The sequence below is a fragment of the Trichoderma virens genome (genome assembly GCF_000170995.1).
Source record: "Trichoderma virens Gv29-8 chromosome Unknown TRIVIscaffold_89, whole genome shotgun sequence".
Classification (NCBI taxonomy): Eukaryota; Fungi; Ascomycota; class Sordariomycetes; order Hypocreales; family Hypocreaceae; genus Trichoderma; species Trichoderma virens.
This window is the reverse complement of record NW_014013660.1, coordinates 877,399-893,249: the sequence shown is the minus strand read 5'-3', so window position 1 is coordinate 893,249 and position 15,851 is coordinate 877,399. Positions and strand designations below refer to the sequence as shown.

At 49.9% G+C, this 15,851-nt stretch overlaps 2 protein-coding genes across 2 annotated transcripts; both read left to right on the top strand.

Moving 5' to 3' along the window:
- Positions 1–5,631: 5,631 nt before the first annotated feature.
- Positions 5,632–6,574, top strand: TRIVIDRAFT_66126 (uncharacterized protein; the record flags this gene model as incomplete). The annotated part of the gene is made up of 4 exons (XM_014096116.1): positions 5,632–5,696; positions 5,840–5,988; positions 6,265–6,368; positions 6,464–6,574. 4 exons carry the CDS (start codon positions 5,632–5,634, stop codon positions 6,572–6,574), a joined length of 429 nt encoding a protein of 142 aa, XP_013951591.1.
- Positions 6,575–13,258: 6,684 nt separating this feature from the next.
- TRIVIDRAFT_227013 (uncharacterized protein) lies at positions 13,259–15,205 on the top strand (the record flags this gene model as incomplete). The annotated part of the gene is made up of 3 exons (XM_014095893.1): positions 13,259–13,616; positions 13,758–14,983; positions 15,044–15,205. The coding sequence occupies 3 exons, from the start codon at positions 13,259–13,261 to the stop codon at positions 15,203–15,205; spliced, it is 1,746 nt and encodes a 581-aa protein (XP_013951368.1).
- Positions 15,206–15,851: the final 646 nt, after the last annotated feature.

Genomic DNA, 15,851 nt, shown 5'->3' with positions numbered 1-15,851 from the left:
GGCCGGGATTTTTTATCATTCGGCCGGCGCACGGCCGACAAGGTGTTGTCCATACTGGGCCCTTTTTCTAATCGAATAAAGCTTGTATCAGTGGTTTGGTGCGCGAAAATGCAAACTATTTCATCAATTGGAGATATGGAGCCAAGAGAAAGCTCACAGCTGGTGGTTCAGGAATCATATCGGAAGTTTTCCGGCGTGGCATCTAACACAAAACGGGTAGCTGTTCCGAGTTACCCCAAGGTGCTCAATTAACCCGTTGTCAGACGGTGGAGGACTCACTACTTGACTTGTAACGAAAAAGCAGCGCAAGAGCAAGTGCGAAAGGACTGTTTACTCAGGCCTAGCCTGGTGCCAAACTTGTTGTGCACGCACGCCCTCGGAGGCCCGCTTCCTTAGGGACCTGGGATAAAGTTGGTGTGGTCGAGACAGCGACAATTGGAGAGAGAAGATGACCCAGAGCCCGGCAGCAGTGCTTGATGGTTAACAGATACTAATCGGTGCTGGTAGGGCGTTGATGGCAAAATTGAAAGAGGCTATGACGGCAGAGTATGTCGTTCTAACGTTGTTGAGATTCCCGCAGCCTTGGTTGGTTGGAATAGTTAGAAAGCTGGGGTGGGATTCGCTCCGATGTATATAATATCAAGTCTCTTCAAGATGATCAAGCAAAGGGCTGTCTCCACACCATCAGGTTGGTCAGGAATTAAGTAACGTTTGAACGAGTGCGGATGACAAGCAGGTCCGGAGATTTAGGAGGAGGAGGAGCTAAATTAGACGCCGGAAATTTTCTCGTAGCTCTTGGTGAACGAACTATTCTTTTGTTATTGATGGCAGAGGAGGAGGATAATGAGGCTCGTACTCGAGCTTGTATGTTTTTCTCGTGGTGGCTGAATCTCCAGAGTCAAGAGTACAGCTACCGCCTGATATTGGTTCGCGCGCCGTCAATAGCCTCTCGAGAGGGAACCGGCCGGCGATACAGCCTTAGCCGCTCCAGAAACGCAATGGGTGCGGAGAAAGAGGGGGCAAAATACAGAGCGTGGGCTTACCCGTGGCCCCCCCAAATGCATCTCGTTGCAGGGAATGCCAACGAGTTGTCCCCTCAATGCTCCAATAAGCCTCCCACGCACGACACCACCTTTGAAGAGAAATGCTGCCAGCTCCTGGGCAGATTCCCCGGCCGTGTGAAATCAGTTAGCCGGTAAGGCTGAGTACTGGCTGCAGGAAACAGCAGAATGTCGGCTCTCGTCTAGGCTGGATACCGGTTTCAGTCCAGCTTCGGTTACCCGGAAATGGTGAAATTAGGGAGAAATCAATGGTATCGAATATTCCCAAATATTCCTAGGACAGGTTTCAATTTGCCCAAACGTATGAGATTAAGACGGATAAAAAGACAAAAAAAAGGAGGGAGAGAGAGAACATATTCGGAGAAGAGGAAGTAAATGGCCTAGCCGAATGAAGGGAGGGAGATCCGGGGACGAGGCTATGCAACTGCCGGAGATGCTCTGATGGACAGGATGGAGGCGTCCAAGCCTCAACGATGGAACGCCAAAATGGTAACCGGGCTTACTAGTAGAACGTCGACTTAGGTGAGATTATCGTAGGAAGGGGTGCAAGTGCCGACATCGCTATGCGAGAGAGCCAAGCTATAGAATCTGGCTGCACAACGTATAATGACACGTTTATGGCGTCTTCTGCTCGTCTTATGCGAAAGGCAAGACCTCACTTGTTTGCAATCACCTTCTTCGATTCTTTTGCATCTTCAGTAATTTTTATGTAGTGTTTTATTCATGGAACTAGGATTCATCTGATATCAAGAACGCTGCAGCTCTCCATAAAATGGGGACGAGTATGCATTTTAGCAATGTACTTCGTATTCTAGTACCTCTGCATGTAGGAACTCACATCGTATTGAGCTACCAGATTCTAGTCATCTCTTCTTCGGCATACGAAATCAACCAAGAATGGGCGGGAAGTGATGCACGGGGTGCCGCCTTTTGCCCCGTTCATGTGAAAACTTACTACATGTAGCTACATAGCGTAGCATTTGTGGCTGCTCTCCTAGGTTGCTTCTAACTAAGCCAGAGTGGTAGTATATGATCCTGCTCAACACCTTAAGAAAGGCATTCGGTCTGTTGTATTTTGGATAAATGACGTGACAGAGCACACAATCTGGCCCAGAGTGAGCTCGACACAGTCCATGGGGGGTCATTGATCCAGCAGCCCAGAATTGGGCATTATTACCTTTATCGGGGATTAAGACATGGAGGCGAACGGTTGACAGCCTAAAGCATGTTGGTCGGCGATTGTTTCACACAAGGCAACCGTATTGGCGGCCTTGAGCCTAAGCCGGGAATCTATGCTAGGGGCGGTAGAGTTGAGTTGGGTACTCTCTCCCTGCATAGCATGGCGGCCGGTTTGTTGGTTTGTGACAGGTAAGAAAAAGGTCCCTCACCGGGTTCAGCCCCCCACAGCTTGTAGTAAGACACAGAAGCAGCGGGCTCCTAGCGGTCGGGATACGAAGGTTGAAGTCCGAGTATTCGTGCCGAAGTCATGTGCCAAATTGATGAAGCTGCAACGGCTTGATTGCCTCACGAGAGGCTTGGCAATTTAATTTGTGTTTTTGGTGGCTAGTTTCTTTGAAACAGTCAAAGTTGACCCATCACTTTAGGGAGGAAGCCATGAAAATCATAGCACTAGATCCAACGGAGAATTTGAAACGCATCTTACTGACGCTACTGGAGAGACGTTAGCACACTGCGTTGCCTCGTATTTTTGATTGGTGGCTGTGACAGTCTTGCACCTTGGCACTAAACTTGTCAACGCCAATGATACCATGCCAGGGGAAGCAAAGGGAGGCTGGACGGGTAAGAATCAGGTTAATACAGTATTAGCATCTTTTACGCGGCCCAGTAAACTAGCTTCAAGATCTGCGGAGCTGGCCGAGATGTGCCGATCATTAGTCCCGTCTTGATTTTGACATGTGAGGCCGGCACTGGCCAGTGATTTTGACGGTGGCTTTCGTACTAGTGGTATGTCTACGCGTTCTGTCAAGGAGGAAGAAGGACTGCTGAAAACAAAGAGTGGGTGAACAAGAGCAGACCGCCTCCTTGAATGGCCTCAAGGCATCTAAAGCTTAGCTGTGCTCAAGTGCTATTCTTCTTAGTAACAAATGCTGCCGTTCATACGCCTTGATAACTAGATCTCCTCGAGGCTACTAGATTCACCAGCCACTCCTGAGAGGGAGAATAAGCTCCAGGTGTCTCATTTGGGATACCTGGATCAAGGAGAGTCGACTCAGATCAACCGGGTCAATGGGAAGTGTGTACAAGAAAGAGAAGGTGACGGCGATGGCCCATGCCATCTCCCTTGATGACCATTTGACAGCAAGTGCCGACGGCTCTCCTCTAATAGCTGATATGCTGAGATTACGCGAGTAGCCGGTACCTGCGCTCAATTCAAGGGCTGCAATATTACATGTACTTTGATACCTCATAGTTATCAGTACGCGCTGTGAATCGGCTCATACGCCACCTTAGGCGAGAAATAAAAGAAAACTATCCCATGGAATTATTATTTCGATTTTGTATGTGATTCGAGAAAAACCCCCACCCCTCCCTCTGTAGTCTACTGTAGAAATTCCAGGCATCCAAAGCGGTGCGATCAACGAGGCGGCTGTTTGCCGACAGCCCACGTCTGAGAAGCGACGTCGGGAATGGGTTGAACTGAATCAATGTGGGTGGAGCGGTCTTACAAATAGTCAATGCCTCGTACTTTGTGTACAGAACGAAGCATCTCATCCTAGAGCCAAGGGTTGAATCGCAGATGGATTGGAAATGGTGTGTGGGATCTGGAAAGTGGGAGGGGGGCTTTGGTGGTATGAAACCGGAGTGCGAGATGGCCTGACGTATTGAAGCAAGTACTGAACCAGAATATGCCCAATCAACAAGCAGGATAAAGCAATGTGCGGTCAAATATGTGCTCGTACATGTACTTGATTTATGGGAAGCCCCTATTCTCTAGCGGTACGTCACTGTATCAGAGCATCTCAAGTATACTTTTGCCTACCTATGTCTAGTACTTGCTGACACAAGGCTAAATTACCTTGTATGCACCTCCTGACTCTTCCAAGTCTCATCCAGTTCAGATCCGCATCCATTCGATCTTAACGCTGTTGGTCAGCTACTGGTTATGAGTACGAAACAATGAACTCAAGATATCGATGACTACCGCTTGATGTGGCCAAATAACAGGGGCGGGAAAACAAGAGGCGCTTAGACTTACATATTGGCTGTGCTTGTACCTTAATGCGCCGTGTTGGGTGTAGGCTGAGCAGTCGTCCTGTTCATTTTCGCTTTAGTTTATACAGACTGAGCAGTTATATTCATGAAGTGAATATTATGATCCACGAATGATGATGTTGATGCATGTTGAATCAACGGTATGTTGACATGGTTGAGATGTATTGGTATGAGCATTCAGCACGCCAAACACTCATTATGCTGCTTTCTTGCTATCTGGGGCAAGTAAGACTTGGAGAAGCAATTAGCCCTTGTACAAGCACTGTAGGACGAAAGCGTCTAGGGAGCTGATGTTCTGTTCAGACCTAAGTGGAGGAGGTGTTGCATTCAGGCTCCAAAAGCCAAGCACGGCATCCCGTGGTTACAGGCGGCAATTTAGCGGTCGTGCTGAGCTGCAGAGGACAAACGCACTCGTTACGAGCAACTGAAATTGGCGCGTTGTCTGCCCAGGTGGTGCAATTCTCCCCACACAAGAACCACCTGTTGATTCCTCCCGTGTACATCAATTTTTAGAGCGTGCTATCCGTTGATTACCACCAACTGATTTCAAGTCCTAATTGCTAAGCTGAAATGCAACTTGCTTTTCATTTCAACATCTAATTCAACCACATAGATCACGGACAACGCCCACCCGTGGCAAAAGAGACCTCTTTGTCGCACCGCATGCTGTGTATCAAGAGATCAGGAAGATCCTGCCCCCCTCCCTTCCACAAAAAACACACATAAAAAGCCTCAGCGGGCTTAAGGCGCGTTGGCAAACCCATGTGTTCCACGAGCCCACTTTGCAAGCTGCAGGAACGTGACTACGAGCTGCGGACTCTCACGGCCCTCATCGGCATATGGCGAGCGCTCTAGAGCAGCGAATGAATTGACAGACATCAAGCATGCTCCTCGGTATGAATGCAAATGTATGAATCTAGGTAGTATATGTAGATACAATTACGTACCTGGTATCAGTATCTCAGTCTAGGTTAGTAAGTAAATACCACATGCCATATTATGAGTAAGGAGACATAGAACCACCAATGCCTACTGATATATTTAACTGTAAGACGACATCTCGCTACTATAGATCTGTTCATAGCATATATTCGAGCTCAAAATGTAGTTATCAATATTTCGCTGTATAAAAGAGCATTTCTTTTACGCAATCCCATTTCATCTCAGGTGGCCCCCGGATCTGCATACGTGCCACCACCACCAAACCAACTTCTCTCTATACGAGCCCAATCTGCGCTCCATACTCTGCATATGCAGCCCGAACATCCAAGTTTCTATACAAAAGTTCGCCATTTAATATAGATATCACTTCCGTTGTGGGTGGTATTGCATCATCATGTTTTTGCTTTTCGTGCCGGCTCATGCTTCCGGCTTTAGCGTTCCGGGAGGAGCTGGAGGGTGGTAATTTAATTCTTCAACATTCGCTCACATTTCGAACTTTGAGGATCCGATGCTGTGAAGTAGCAGCTGTGAATTTTACGAGTGAATACATTTTGCCCAACTCCATATTTTGATGTAAAACGTATACTACCGCAATGCTTAAGCGCACTTGATATCGATACATGCGGTGCAACGTACCAACACCCCGCAGACTCCCTCCTTTCCTCAACTCTATCTGAGCTGCCAAGGTATATGGCGTTAACATTAACAACATATACCTCACTTCACGAGGTCTATCTATTTGCCACGGCATGTAAGTGCCACTACCTTTTAATCTGGCTTGAAAGAGATATGCTGATGAAAAACGCCATTTAATCAAGAGAACAAGCTTTCTAATCTAAATAGCCGACATGTGGCCGATACAGGTGCCGTCCATCCCTGGCCTGAGGCCGTCCTCTCCTGGGAATTTCTTCCAAATTTTGTCTTGTTCCGTTCTGCTGTCTTGCATCCCTTGCAGCATAACCAGAGTATTGGGATGGGAAATTTTGGATTCTCACTACACTGTTTCACTCATGTTGACTGTTATTAGCCATCCCAGTCGATTGCTACTGCGTGCTTGTACACATCTTCCGGCGATCGTCAACCCACTTTCGGACGAGCAACAACACAGGCCTTTATCCGCCATGTGTAAAGGTGTGTTTTTGTTATCCCAGGAGCTCCATGACAACGTAGAGTGCCACGTTTTGCCTTACACAGCTGCTCAACTGCAACACCAAACGGTCCTCTAGGGAAGCACCGACGTTGAGTACGACCTCGGGACGCTTCCCGGAGGGCTGCAATTAGCCGCCAACGGACCATCTCTGATGCAGTCTGTTCCGCGTCTCCGCACATACTCGTAGATGGCATTCTACTATATGCCGCTAATCATCCGCGCGTGTCTATCAATTTGCTCACCAGCGGCTGGAGCAGTCCCAAGGGCGGTCATGTGAATCTGCTGTAAGAGCCGTTAGAAAGGATAAGGGGCCTGAGCGATATGGACCTGGAAGTTCCTGTACATGCTGCTCGGAGTTCTTGTACGAGTTTCTCGATGTTCATGTACATGTCCAAGAATTGCTTCTCTCCGCTCGTAATGCATTCTTGGATTTCTGCTGCTCTGTTGTACAGCTGAGGCATCATCGGCGTTAGGGGCCTGCGGGACACACCCCTCTCTTCCGTCTAGGCTCGGAACGATGCGCCGCTAATGCGCCCGGATCGGGTCTCAGTCAGGGAACATGAACGCGGAGGCATATGCTGAGGCATGTCGTCGTGTTGCTCAGCCACCGCTGAAAACGGGCCGCTGCTCGAAGGAAACCTTGCCCCCAAAATCGCTACCTTCTAGTGGGAAGCGACTGGCATCTGTTGGCCTCATGAAAGACTAGAGAGCCGTAGTAACATGGCGGGTATCTTGGCGGGCGTGAACAATATTTTCAGCTTCTCACGCACGCCATACCCCTTCAGATGTTAATGGTGTGCGCATCACATGGGCATGTCTGGGTCCCGAACGCTCGCTGTTCGCTTCTCTGCGTGCCTTATTCGGAAGGGAACTAAAGTGCCATCCAATTCAAGTTAATTGACCAAAAGCTCTCGAAGGATCCTCTTGGAAGTTCTTCAGAGCGGCCAGCCCGATTCAAGAGGATGTGGTTGCGCCTGGCTTGCAGGCATTATAAAAAATAACTCCAATCAGGAGCCTCAATTGAGACGAAAGCCAATGAAACGTCTCATCATCAGCACCCTCCGTCGGCCTTGCATCTCACCACTAGGCCTTTGAGCTCTTGGCCCCTACGCAGCAAATCCTTTCTACGAGTCCCCGATTTCAAATAGGCATAGAGCTTATGCTGTAAACATCAATGTATTGAAAATTGGGGCGGTACATATTGGATGGTTACAAAGCTTCATGTTGTTGACATCCACATCGTTATCATGCTGCATATACCCTACTGGCAAATTTAGTATAGACGTCCAGTATTGGCTGTCGCGCCGTTTATTCTAGGCTTCCCCAGTGGTACTTGGAGAAATTATTTTCGTACTAGACATTAGCGATACTAGATGAGAAACAAGCTCTCGGAGGTCATCATGCCAAGCTCTTGCGAAGCAACGCTGACTATTCGTACCATCCAAGACAACAAAGCCAAGCAGTGCCTGGAGGGTTGCAGCACATAATGTAGCCTGAATGAGCCAAGCAGCAAATAGCTTCAGTTTTGTAGAAACGCAGGTGAACAAGGCGCCAAGCGCCAAGCTGATTGATCATTGAGCGGCCACCAATGTTGCTTATTCGCAACGAGAACCTGCATGCCATGCGCCACATCCTGTAAGGTGAGAGACAGACATAAGCGAGCGGTAATGAGAGAACACGGCGCTTTTGCGTTGAGGAAAGGTTACCAATGGACGAGTCTCTTCTTGATTTTCTTGCCGTGCGCCACTAGTGTCCAAGATTGATTTACACAGGCCGACAGCCAACGAGCTTTCGCAGACAGAGCCACCACTGGTATGTCTTGGAGTGGGCTGTTTTTGTACCTCTTTTTGACTATGACGGGATGAAAATGACGACATTAGAGTTCTACTTAGACACACTTGGGCGTCTGTCATGGTTTCACTTCAATATCAACATTGAATGTAGATGCAGTAGTGAGCTAGTATTCAACCAATGCGATCAATAGAACGCTGTGATCACCGTCAAAGTTGAGCAACGTTGACAGCCACCGAGGAATAGTTTCTGCAAAATATTCCGAAAACAAAACAAGCCAAGGCATTGAAGCGGCTCGTGTGATCCTAGGAAGCTAGCGGATCTGATTGATTGCATGTGTCCAGGCAAATTCTCCGTAGGTATGTTGCCAATCATAGCTAGAGGGCATTTCTCGCGTTGAACGGCGAGAATAAGACGCTATTCTCACTTGCACCGTGCCGTTTGCAATTGGGAGGTGTAAGTAAACAATACTGAGCAGGGAAGGATGTGAAATGGAGACGTGGTGGCTGCAGTTGCTTGCCTCGCTGGCTTCACTGTTTCTTTTCACAACATGGCGCTGGTGAGTAGCATTGGCCTGCATTCAAGAAATCCCTAGCCCATCATCTCCAACTCTGCTGTCACTGCCAGACCGATAGCTGGATGGATTGACCAAGCTGTAATCGAAGACAATGACCTCAGAAAAGGCCCACGTGTGCAAATAAAGGTCTTGCTTGTGGATTCAATGTGACGCTCGACCGGGCCAGCGAAAATAGAGAGGCGGATGGTGCCGTAGCGGCTCCGTAGCGGGACAGGAATCCCCCCTTTCCCCAGAAGGGACCGTCATGGTGTTGATCTTGGTGTATGGGGCGGTGGTGGACTAGCGTAGATTGTGCAAAATGTCCGAGCAATGAGTAGCAGGTGATGGCAGTGCCGTGCACAGTGGTACTGCGGTTGCGTTTGTGAAGTGAAGAGAGACGAGGGGAACGAACAGCATGTAAAGAGCCATCGAGAGCACGAAGGACGCCTCTGGCTCACCAGTGGCCAGTCAACATCAAGCCCCCTTCCTCTCCTTTTCGTCGCATTGCATCTTCGGCCCACCCATACCATTGAGAAAGAGTAAAAATTCAAGGCCATTGGAACCAAGTATGCTGTGAACAGGCGAGGTGGAGAGCCAGCATGTTAACCCGACGAGCTTAAGCAGCCACGCCTTGGGCTTGTGATTCACGTCGTGCTCAGCACAAATGAAGAGGGGACTCTGGCCGAATCTAAGCGATCTCGATTACTGGATTGGCGCCAGGAGAGATCTCCCAGCTGCCGGCCCAGGCTCTGTGGGCCTCGTCTGGGCGCATCCCTTGCCTCCATTTCGATCCTCCCCATTGGGCGATGCGCTGCGGACCCGATGCTCACGGGGTGCGGGTGCGTATCGGAACAGGTGAGCCTGGGAATGTAAGGACAAGCATCGTGTGGTAGCACTTAGGCTTCATTTTTATCCCTTTCTCCCGAGGCTGACTGCTCTCGCCTGCTACCATGTTGCGTCTAGGTATCCCTTCTTTCTTCTCCTGGGTTTCTTTCTTCAGCCTTTCGCTGTCTCTTTGCAAGAATCTGCCTGCGGGGGCCTTTATCCGCCCAGCCGTCGGCAGAGACCGGGATCCGTAGAGCACAGACCGTAGATGGACGGCGGTAAAATGGTGTTACTGCCCCGAGACACGATGCTCGCACCTCTTTGGAGGCCATGTCTTAGACACTGCTCATGTTACCTCACCGAGACAGCTACAAAATGCAGCAAGGTAAACCAAAGTACCGGTTGGACGGGAGAAGGAGCACCTGCTTGCATTTGGCCCCGTGTTTCGCGTGCAAGCCTCGGACCTTGTATGCGGTAGCCCTGTCATGGATATCAATCAGGAAACGCCTACATGAGAATGGGCAGCTGTGTTGCGACTATATGTGGTACCACTTACCAGTGCGCCACGCCATCTCATCTAAAGCCTGGCAAGGATGTTAATGGCAGGGGAGCGAGCCGAAGAAGCTAAGTGGGAATCAATGTGGACAGCCACCTTATTAAGATTGCTAACTGGTTTTTTCTTTCCTTTTTCCTTCCTTTTCTTCCTCTCGTGGCACTGGCTCTGTTCAGGTGTCTCGCTGACCATCACAGCTGGCGTGTTCTCTCTCCAAGACCGCCGCCCTCGCAAAGAGGCTGAATTTGGTGAGAATTGACAGAATTCTCGGCGGCAACCTCATGACTGCCCTGGTCTGTAATAGGTAGTACAAAAGTTCCCACACCGTTCATGCCCTACATTCCCCGTCAAGGCCTCGGAGACGGAACAATTTGGCAAAAGCCAACTGCCGTAGGCCGCCCACCTCCTTCTTTTTCGCCACCTGTCGTACAACGTGAATGGCATGGAGGGCCACGAGATGACAGCGACAATGCGCGAGGTTGAGCATATCTTAACAAAGCCATCCTGAACTCGAGAGTTGAATGCTGAAATGGCAGATGCCGTAGTGATACAGCCGCATTGTGAACCCGCCCGCCCGCTTGTGTACAACCGCGACAAGGTGCGGGTTACCCACGCCCGAAGAGGTTTGTAATTGATTTGTGTGGAAAGATCCATTCCCGGAATTGCATAGCAGAAAGCGAGATGATGGCTGCCATCTTGGCTGTCCACACGAAGAAACGCCACTGACTTGGGAATGCACTCTCCATCTCACACATACAGTGACTAGCGCCAGACATGCAATTGGCAAACAAGATTGGTTCCATGAATGCCCATTGGGTGTCCGATAAATGCCAGACCGCTCTTAGGCAGCGGAAAGGAGAGACCCCGAGCGGCAATATGTGCGCCGTCACTGATCGACCGAGACATTCAAGGGAAACTGAAGCCTGGGGGGGACATGATTGGACCAAGTGATTGAATCGGAATCAGCTCCGTAGTTGGCAGAGTAAAGGCGAGATTGAACAAGAAACAAGACAGCATGAAAGTGGAAACTTGAGGATACATGTGGCTAGCTGGACCAGAACATGCTTTTCCCGTGTGAAGTCGAGATCCAGAGACCCGGCAGACGGGATGTCGTACGAGATATTAGCACCAAGCGCCGAACTCTTTGGTTCGATGCCCTGCCCGGCTGAACAGAAACCTTAATCCAGCATCTCATAATACCGAGTGCAATAGAGGATGGAGTTTCTTTTTTGCTATCTGTAGAGTGATATATCGTAGCCTTCAGCCACACATCCATTTGTTGGACGCCAGATCAACGGCGCCCACGATGAGGACAGAACCCGAATGTGATATCTGACAACAGCTGTCCCTACATTAGCCTGTGAAAGTCGCAAATCACCTCATCGAGCCATGTCTCGCTTGAGGGGGGTGGAAATGCCCTTCTGTTAGTGCTTGACACTTTATTACATCACCTTTGTACAAACAAGACGAGGTATTCAAGGCGAAACAGCGAGCTAAGATCCTTTGGGGACCGGGCTGGAGTCCACATTCGTCCATTGAGTGATGCTCGTCTGCTGCTTTCTCATTGGCATCCCGTCCTGTTCGTCTTCCCAAGTTCTTCTCCAGCCACATGCTAGCTGCTGTTCGTCCAAGGTTCTCATATGGTGTATTCATATGGGGGTTGCATTGCGTGCTGCCGGGATGACTTCATATTGGGATAGGGCAGAGCCGGGGCTCCGGCCAGGCCAGGCCCAGGTGGTGCTAATTTGAGGCTACTGCACAGGCACAATCGGCGGTAAGGGCATGGCTGGAAGAGGCACTGATGAGCTGGTGGGTTCATTTGACGATGGATGGATCAAATATGGATGAACGGGCGGCGTAGCAGCACGGCCGATGAGGCGACTTGGTGCCGCTGCAAGGCCCTTGTCTAGTCCACTGAGGCGCCGAACACTCTCCTAGAGCGAGACCCTTACTTGGACCTGTGCCCTGCCTTTAGCTTGAGGCCAGCGCATGTGCAGCATGTACATGTACGGAGTACTCACAGGTACGCCGGTGAACCTGCACATGTACCTGCGCCTGTATGTATATGCAAGTCCAGCAGAGCAACGGCAGGGCTACAGGAGAGCCTGCAGGTGCTCCGCTGCAACACTCGGTCAATATAGTGGTGCCTGTTGTCTGGCGCCTGAACGCTCAACTTTGCTTGCCGCATGACTACTGGACGGTGACATACTCGTAGCTCCCAGTCTTCCAGTCGAGCAAGAGGCAGGCGGAGATGCTCTTCAGCCGAGCCTGCCCCGCGCTGCATTTCATGCCCCCAGATATTGCATACCTAATAGTAGGTATCGGTACAGCGCAAGCCCAGCCTCTTCCTTGCAGGGCCACGTACCTGTACTGCAGACTGGTAAGTGCCTCGTGCTTGGGCAGCAGTCCTGCTGGGCTGGACGTCGACAGATTGTGCCTGCCAGCCTCTGGTCTGTCAGTCGCTGAGGTAGGAGACAGGGGGGGTTGAGGGAGGGAGGTGTGGATCAGGAATTGGGTTAGTGGAAGCAGCAGAGGGAATCCTTTCGCTGGTGGAACACACCCGCAGTGGGGTGTGCGGGCGTGGCTCTACGATAGTCGAGTCAGGGCAGGGGTGTTCGAGAATGATGGGGGATCAGCTGCATCCACCCCCAGAGATCCCCCCTGGCTGCCAAGTAAGTGCGTGCTGTTGAGGTACGGGCAGCGTATCTGATACATGCGGATGTGTGACTGTAGCCGCGTAAAGCAGCAGCCCAAAGCCTCTTCCTCGTACAGGTACCATGAAAATACTTGCGCCTCTAAGCAGCTTAGGAAAAGCTACCCAAGTCCTCCGTAGACGCGGGAGCATCGTCTCTAATCCTGGACCTTGTCTGGGATGGTGGGATGCTGCTAGTGCTTTTTCTGTGGCCATTTACCTCGTATACACGCACACAATATAAGAGGCATTGCATCTCCAAGGCTTGTCTTGACGTCTGTATATATATCGAGCCAGTGCCGTTGTTCAGCTGAGGGATTCATGCTCCAGCTCCGTCAAGATCGATTCATCACATCTCATCACATCTCATCTCATCTCGTCTTGCCTTGCTGTGTATATCCTCTCATATACATACCTCGTCTTGCTTCTTTCTCAAACAGGGTTCATAGAAGATATGCCATTTACAGCAGGAATCTGGGACTACCCCTCGCCCTCTTCTATCACTCCTCCAATGACGGCATGTGCCTCTTCTACTTCAGTAGCTTCACCCTCATCTTCCCCTCCAGACTCAGCTTTCCAAGTTCAATCTCGACCCCTATCATCAGAGTCAACGCCTAGATTTTCTATTTCGACTCCGCCAGGGACTGTTGATCCTGCGGATATCACGACAACTCCTGCCCGGTCAACTAAGAAGAAGAAGGCGTTGATGCCTGTTAACCACGGCCCGCTCCGGGAAGAAGACGACTGGACAAAGGTCACAGACCCGAAGCAAAAGAAGAGGATACAGAACCGAGTTGCCCAAAGAACATATCGTATGACTACCTCTTTATTGTTTAGCATCTGCTCTCCCTGTTTTTTTTTCTTTTATTGATATTGGCTGTTATATCTTCCTACAACATTGCAATTGTGAGAGAAGCACCACATTACTAACTAGGGATATACCATACTTACAGGTCACCGCATGAAGGCACGCCTTGGCGAGCTACAAGCCCGACTAGATAGTCACGAACGGAAGAGCCAGCAGACAGAGAACGCAGAAAATATCGACTCTCCACCGTCCAGTGGACCCATTAGAGGCTTTACGGCTATCAATCAGATGCCCGGCATCGAGCCTTCCCCACCCCCAATGCCTCAGGATAAGACTCCTATTAGCCAACCCCAGATGCAACCAAGCATGTATGAACGGCCTGGCAGTGGAGCCGAGCTCATGTTCCAGCATCTGCCTCGCAACGCTCTTAACAGCCCACCGCAAACGCAGCCCTCCCCCGATACCAACGGCCTACTCTCTCCTCCAGGTCATCCCCTCTCAGAACGAGTCTCCAAAGTCCCCCACGAGTTCGTGCTCGACTGTTTGCGTTTTCAAACACAACTATTGCACCGCCTCAATAGTCTCCAGCAAGGGTCCAACTTCAATCCTTCCTATGCCCCCAACAATGCTGTACCGCCACAGCGTGAGTTGCAATCTGGAACCACCATAGAAACAATTCTGAGAGAACCCACATGGACTGACTTGGATCTAGCTCTGGGCAATGTAACACAGGCTGAGCAAGCACCGTGCCCCAATACCTTCTCTCCCGCACATGCAGAGTCTATGGAGTTCTCTTATGAGTCCACCGGAGATGTGTGGAAGACAGATGCCATACCCAAGAGTCGCCCTCCACTTGCATCTGATAATTCCATTGTCTTCCCATCACTTACTGCCGCCAATACTCCTAGCGCAGTTTTGGGCAGTCCCGTCGCTGAGGGCTCCAACCAAAGCATGCGACCTGCACTCCAGCCAGTTGCCCAAACTGCTCTAGGCGAACGCATTGGGAGTATCATGGAAAATATCCAGGCAGCTGGATTTGATAGCTTTGATGCCCTTGTCTCTGCTTACTACTGTGATACTTTTGGGGAAGCTTCTCCGTTGGCTAACGAGCAGCGTCTAAGTCGCAATAGACGGCTCCCAAAAGTAATTGATGACGTCTTCCGAGCTACTAAAGGATGGAGCACGTGGGAACGCCGTGGATTTCAGGAAGAGATACTTAAAACTGCCGAGTCTATGCTGATATCAGAGGGCGCCGGCGCTCGGCCATCCGTAATGTCCAAAATTGAACCTCTTCTCAACTCACACGACCCAACTAACCCGGAAGCCACCGCTGAGGCCCTTACTAATCTAAAGCGATCAATTCAAGATGAGGTGAGTAAATCTGTGGCTAAAGCTTCCTGAACCTCAAGACAGACCGCTGACTTCTACAAGCTACCCAACTCTTGGGCTCTGACCATGGCTCTGGCTTCTGGCACTTGCAATTCCTTCCAGAGAGACCGTTCAAACACGGCGTTAGCAACAACTCTCCTTGTCAATTTCTCGGGTCGGATGCCCAAAGACCAGCTGTTGCAAATTCTTGGCGCTTGTCTCTGAAACCAGATGCACGGTTGGTGCTACTTTCAACACGGTTCACATCTCTTGGTTGGCTTGGTCTGCTGTCGCAGAAAGTTGATACGTTGCCATAATACAGAATTAGTAGTGGCCCGTACCCCAATGGAACTTTAATTGACAGGTGCAGCTAGCTATCGGATTAAGATCAGCCTATTGTGGTAGCTGTGTGCTAGTTGGCATTTCAGGCAACATGCCGATTATCATACACATTATCCTGCGGCTCTGTGTGTATGGAGCGTTTTTTGTTTTCCCTGGATTTCTTTTTTTGTTCTTCCTTGTCCCCTCATTTAGCATTCAGTTCTCGCATTCCTTTTATTATCCATCCTCATACCATTACTACACAAAGGGGAAATGATTCTCTACGAACCAAATCACATATGCACGCGTATACTCGATAAAAGCTGCCTTGGAAGTCATACTCCTAGGATACATGGAGATTCTTTTTTACCATACATTAACGACTCATTGACGATATTTTGGGAGACTCCACTGGGAGGGGAAAAAAGGAATTCATGTTAGTATAATGTTCATGGATATATGATGGACGACTACAGCCTGGCTCTGTAGCAGGGACATTTAGTAAGAAGCAGGTCAAACACTTACAAGCCTGAGGCGTTGTGGGAGTTTT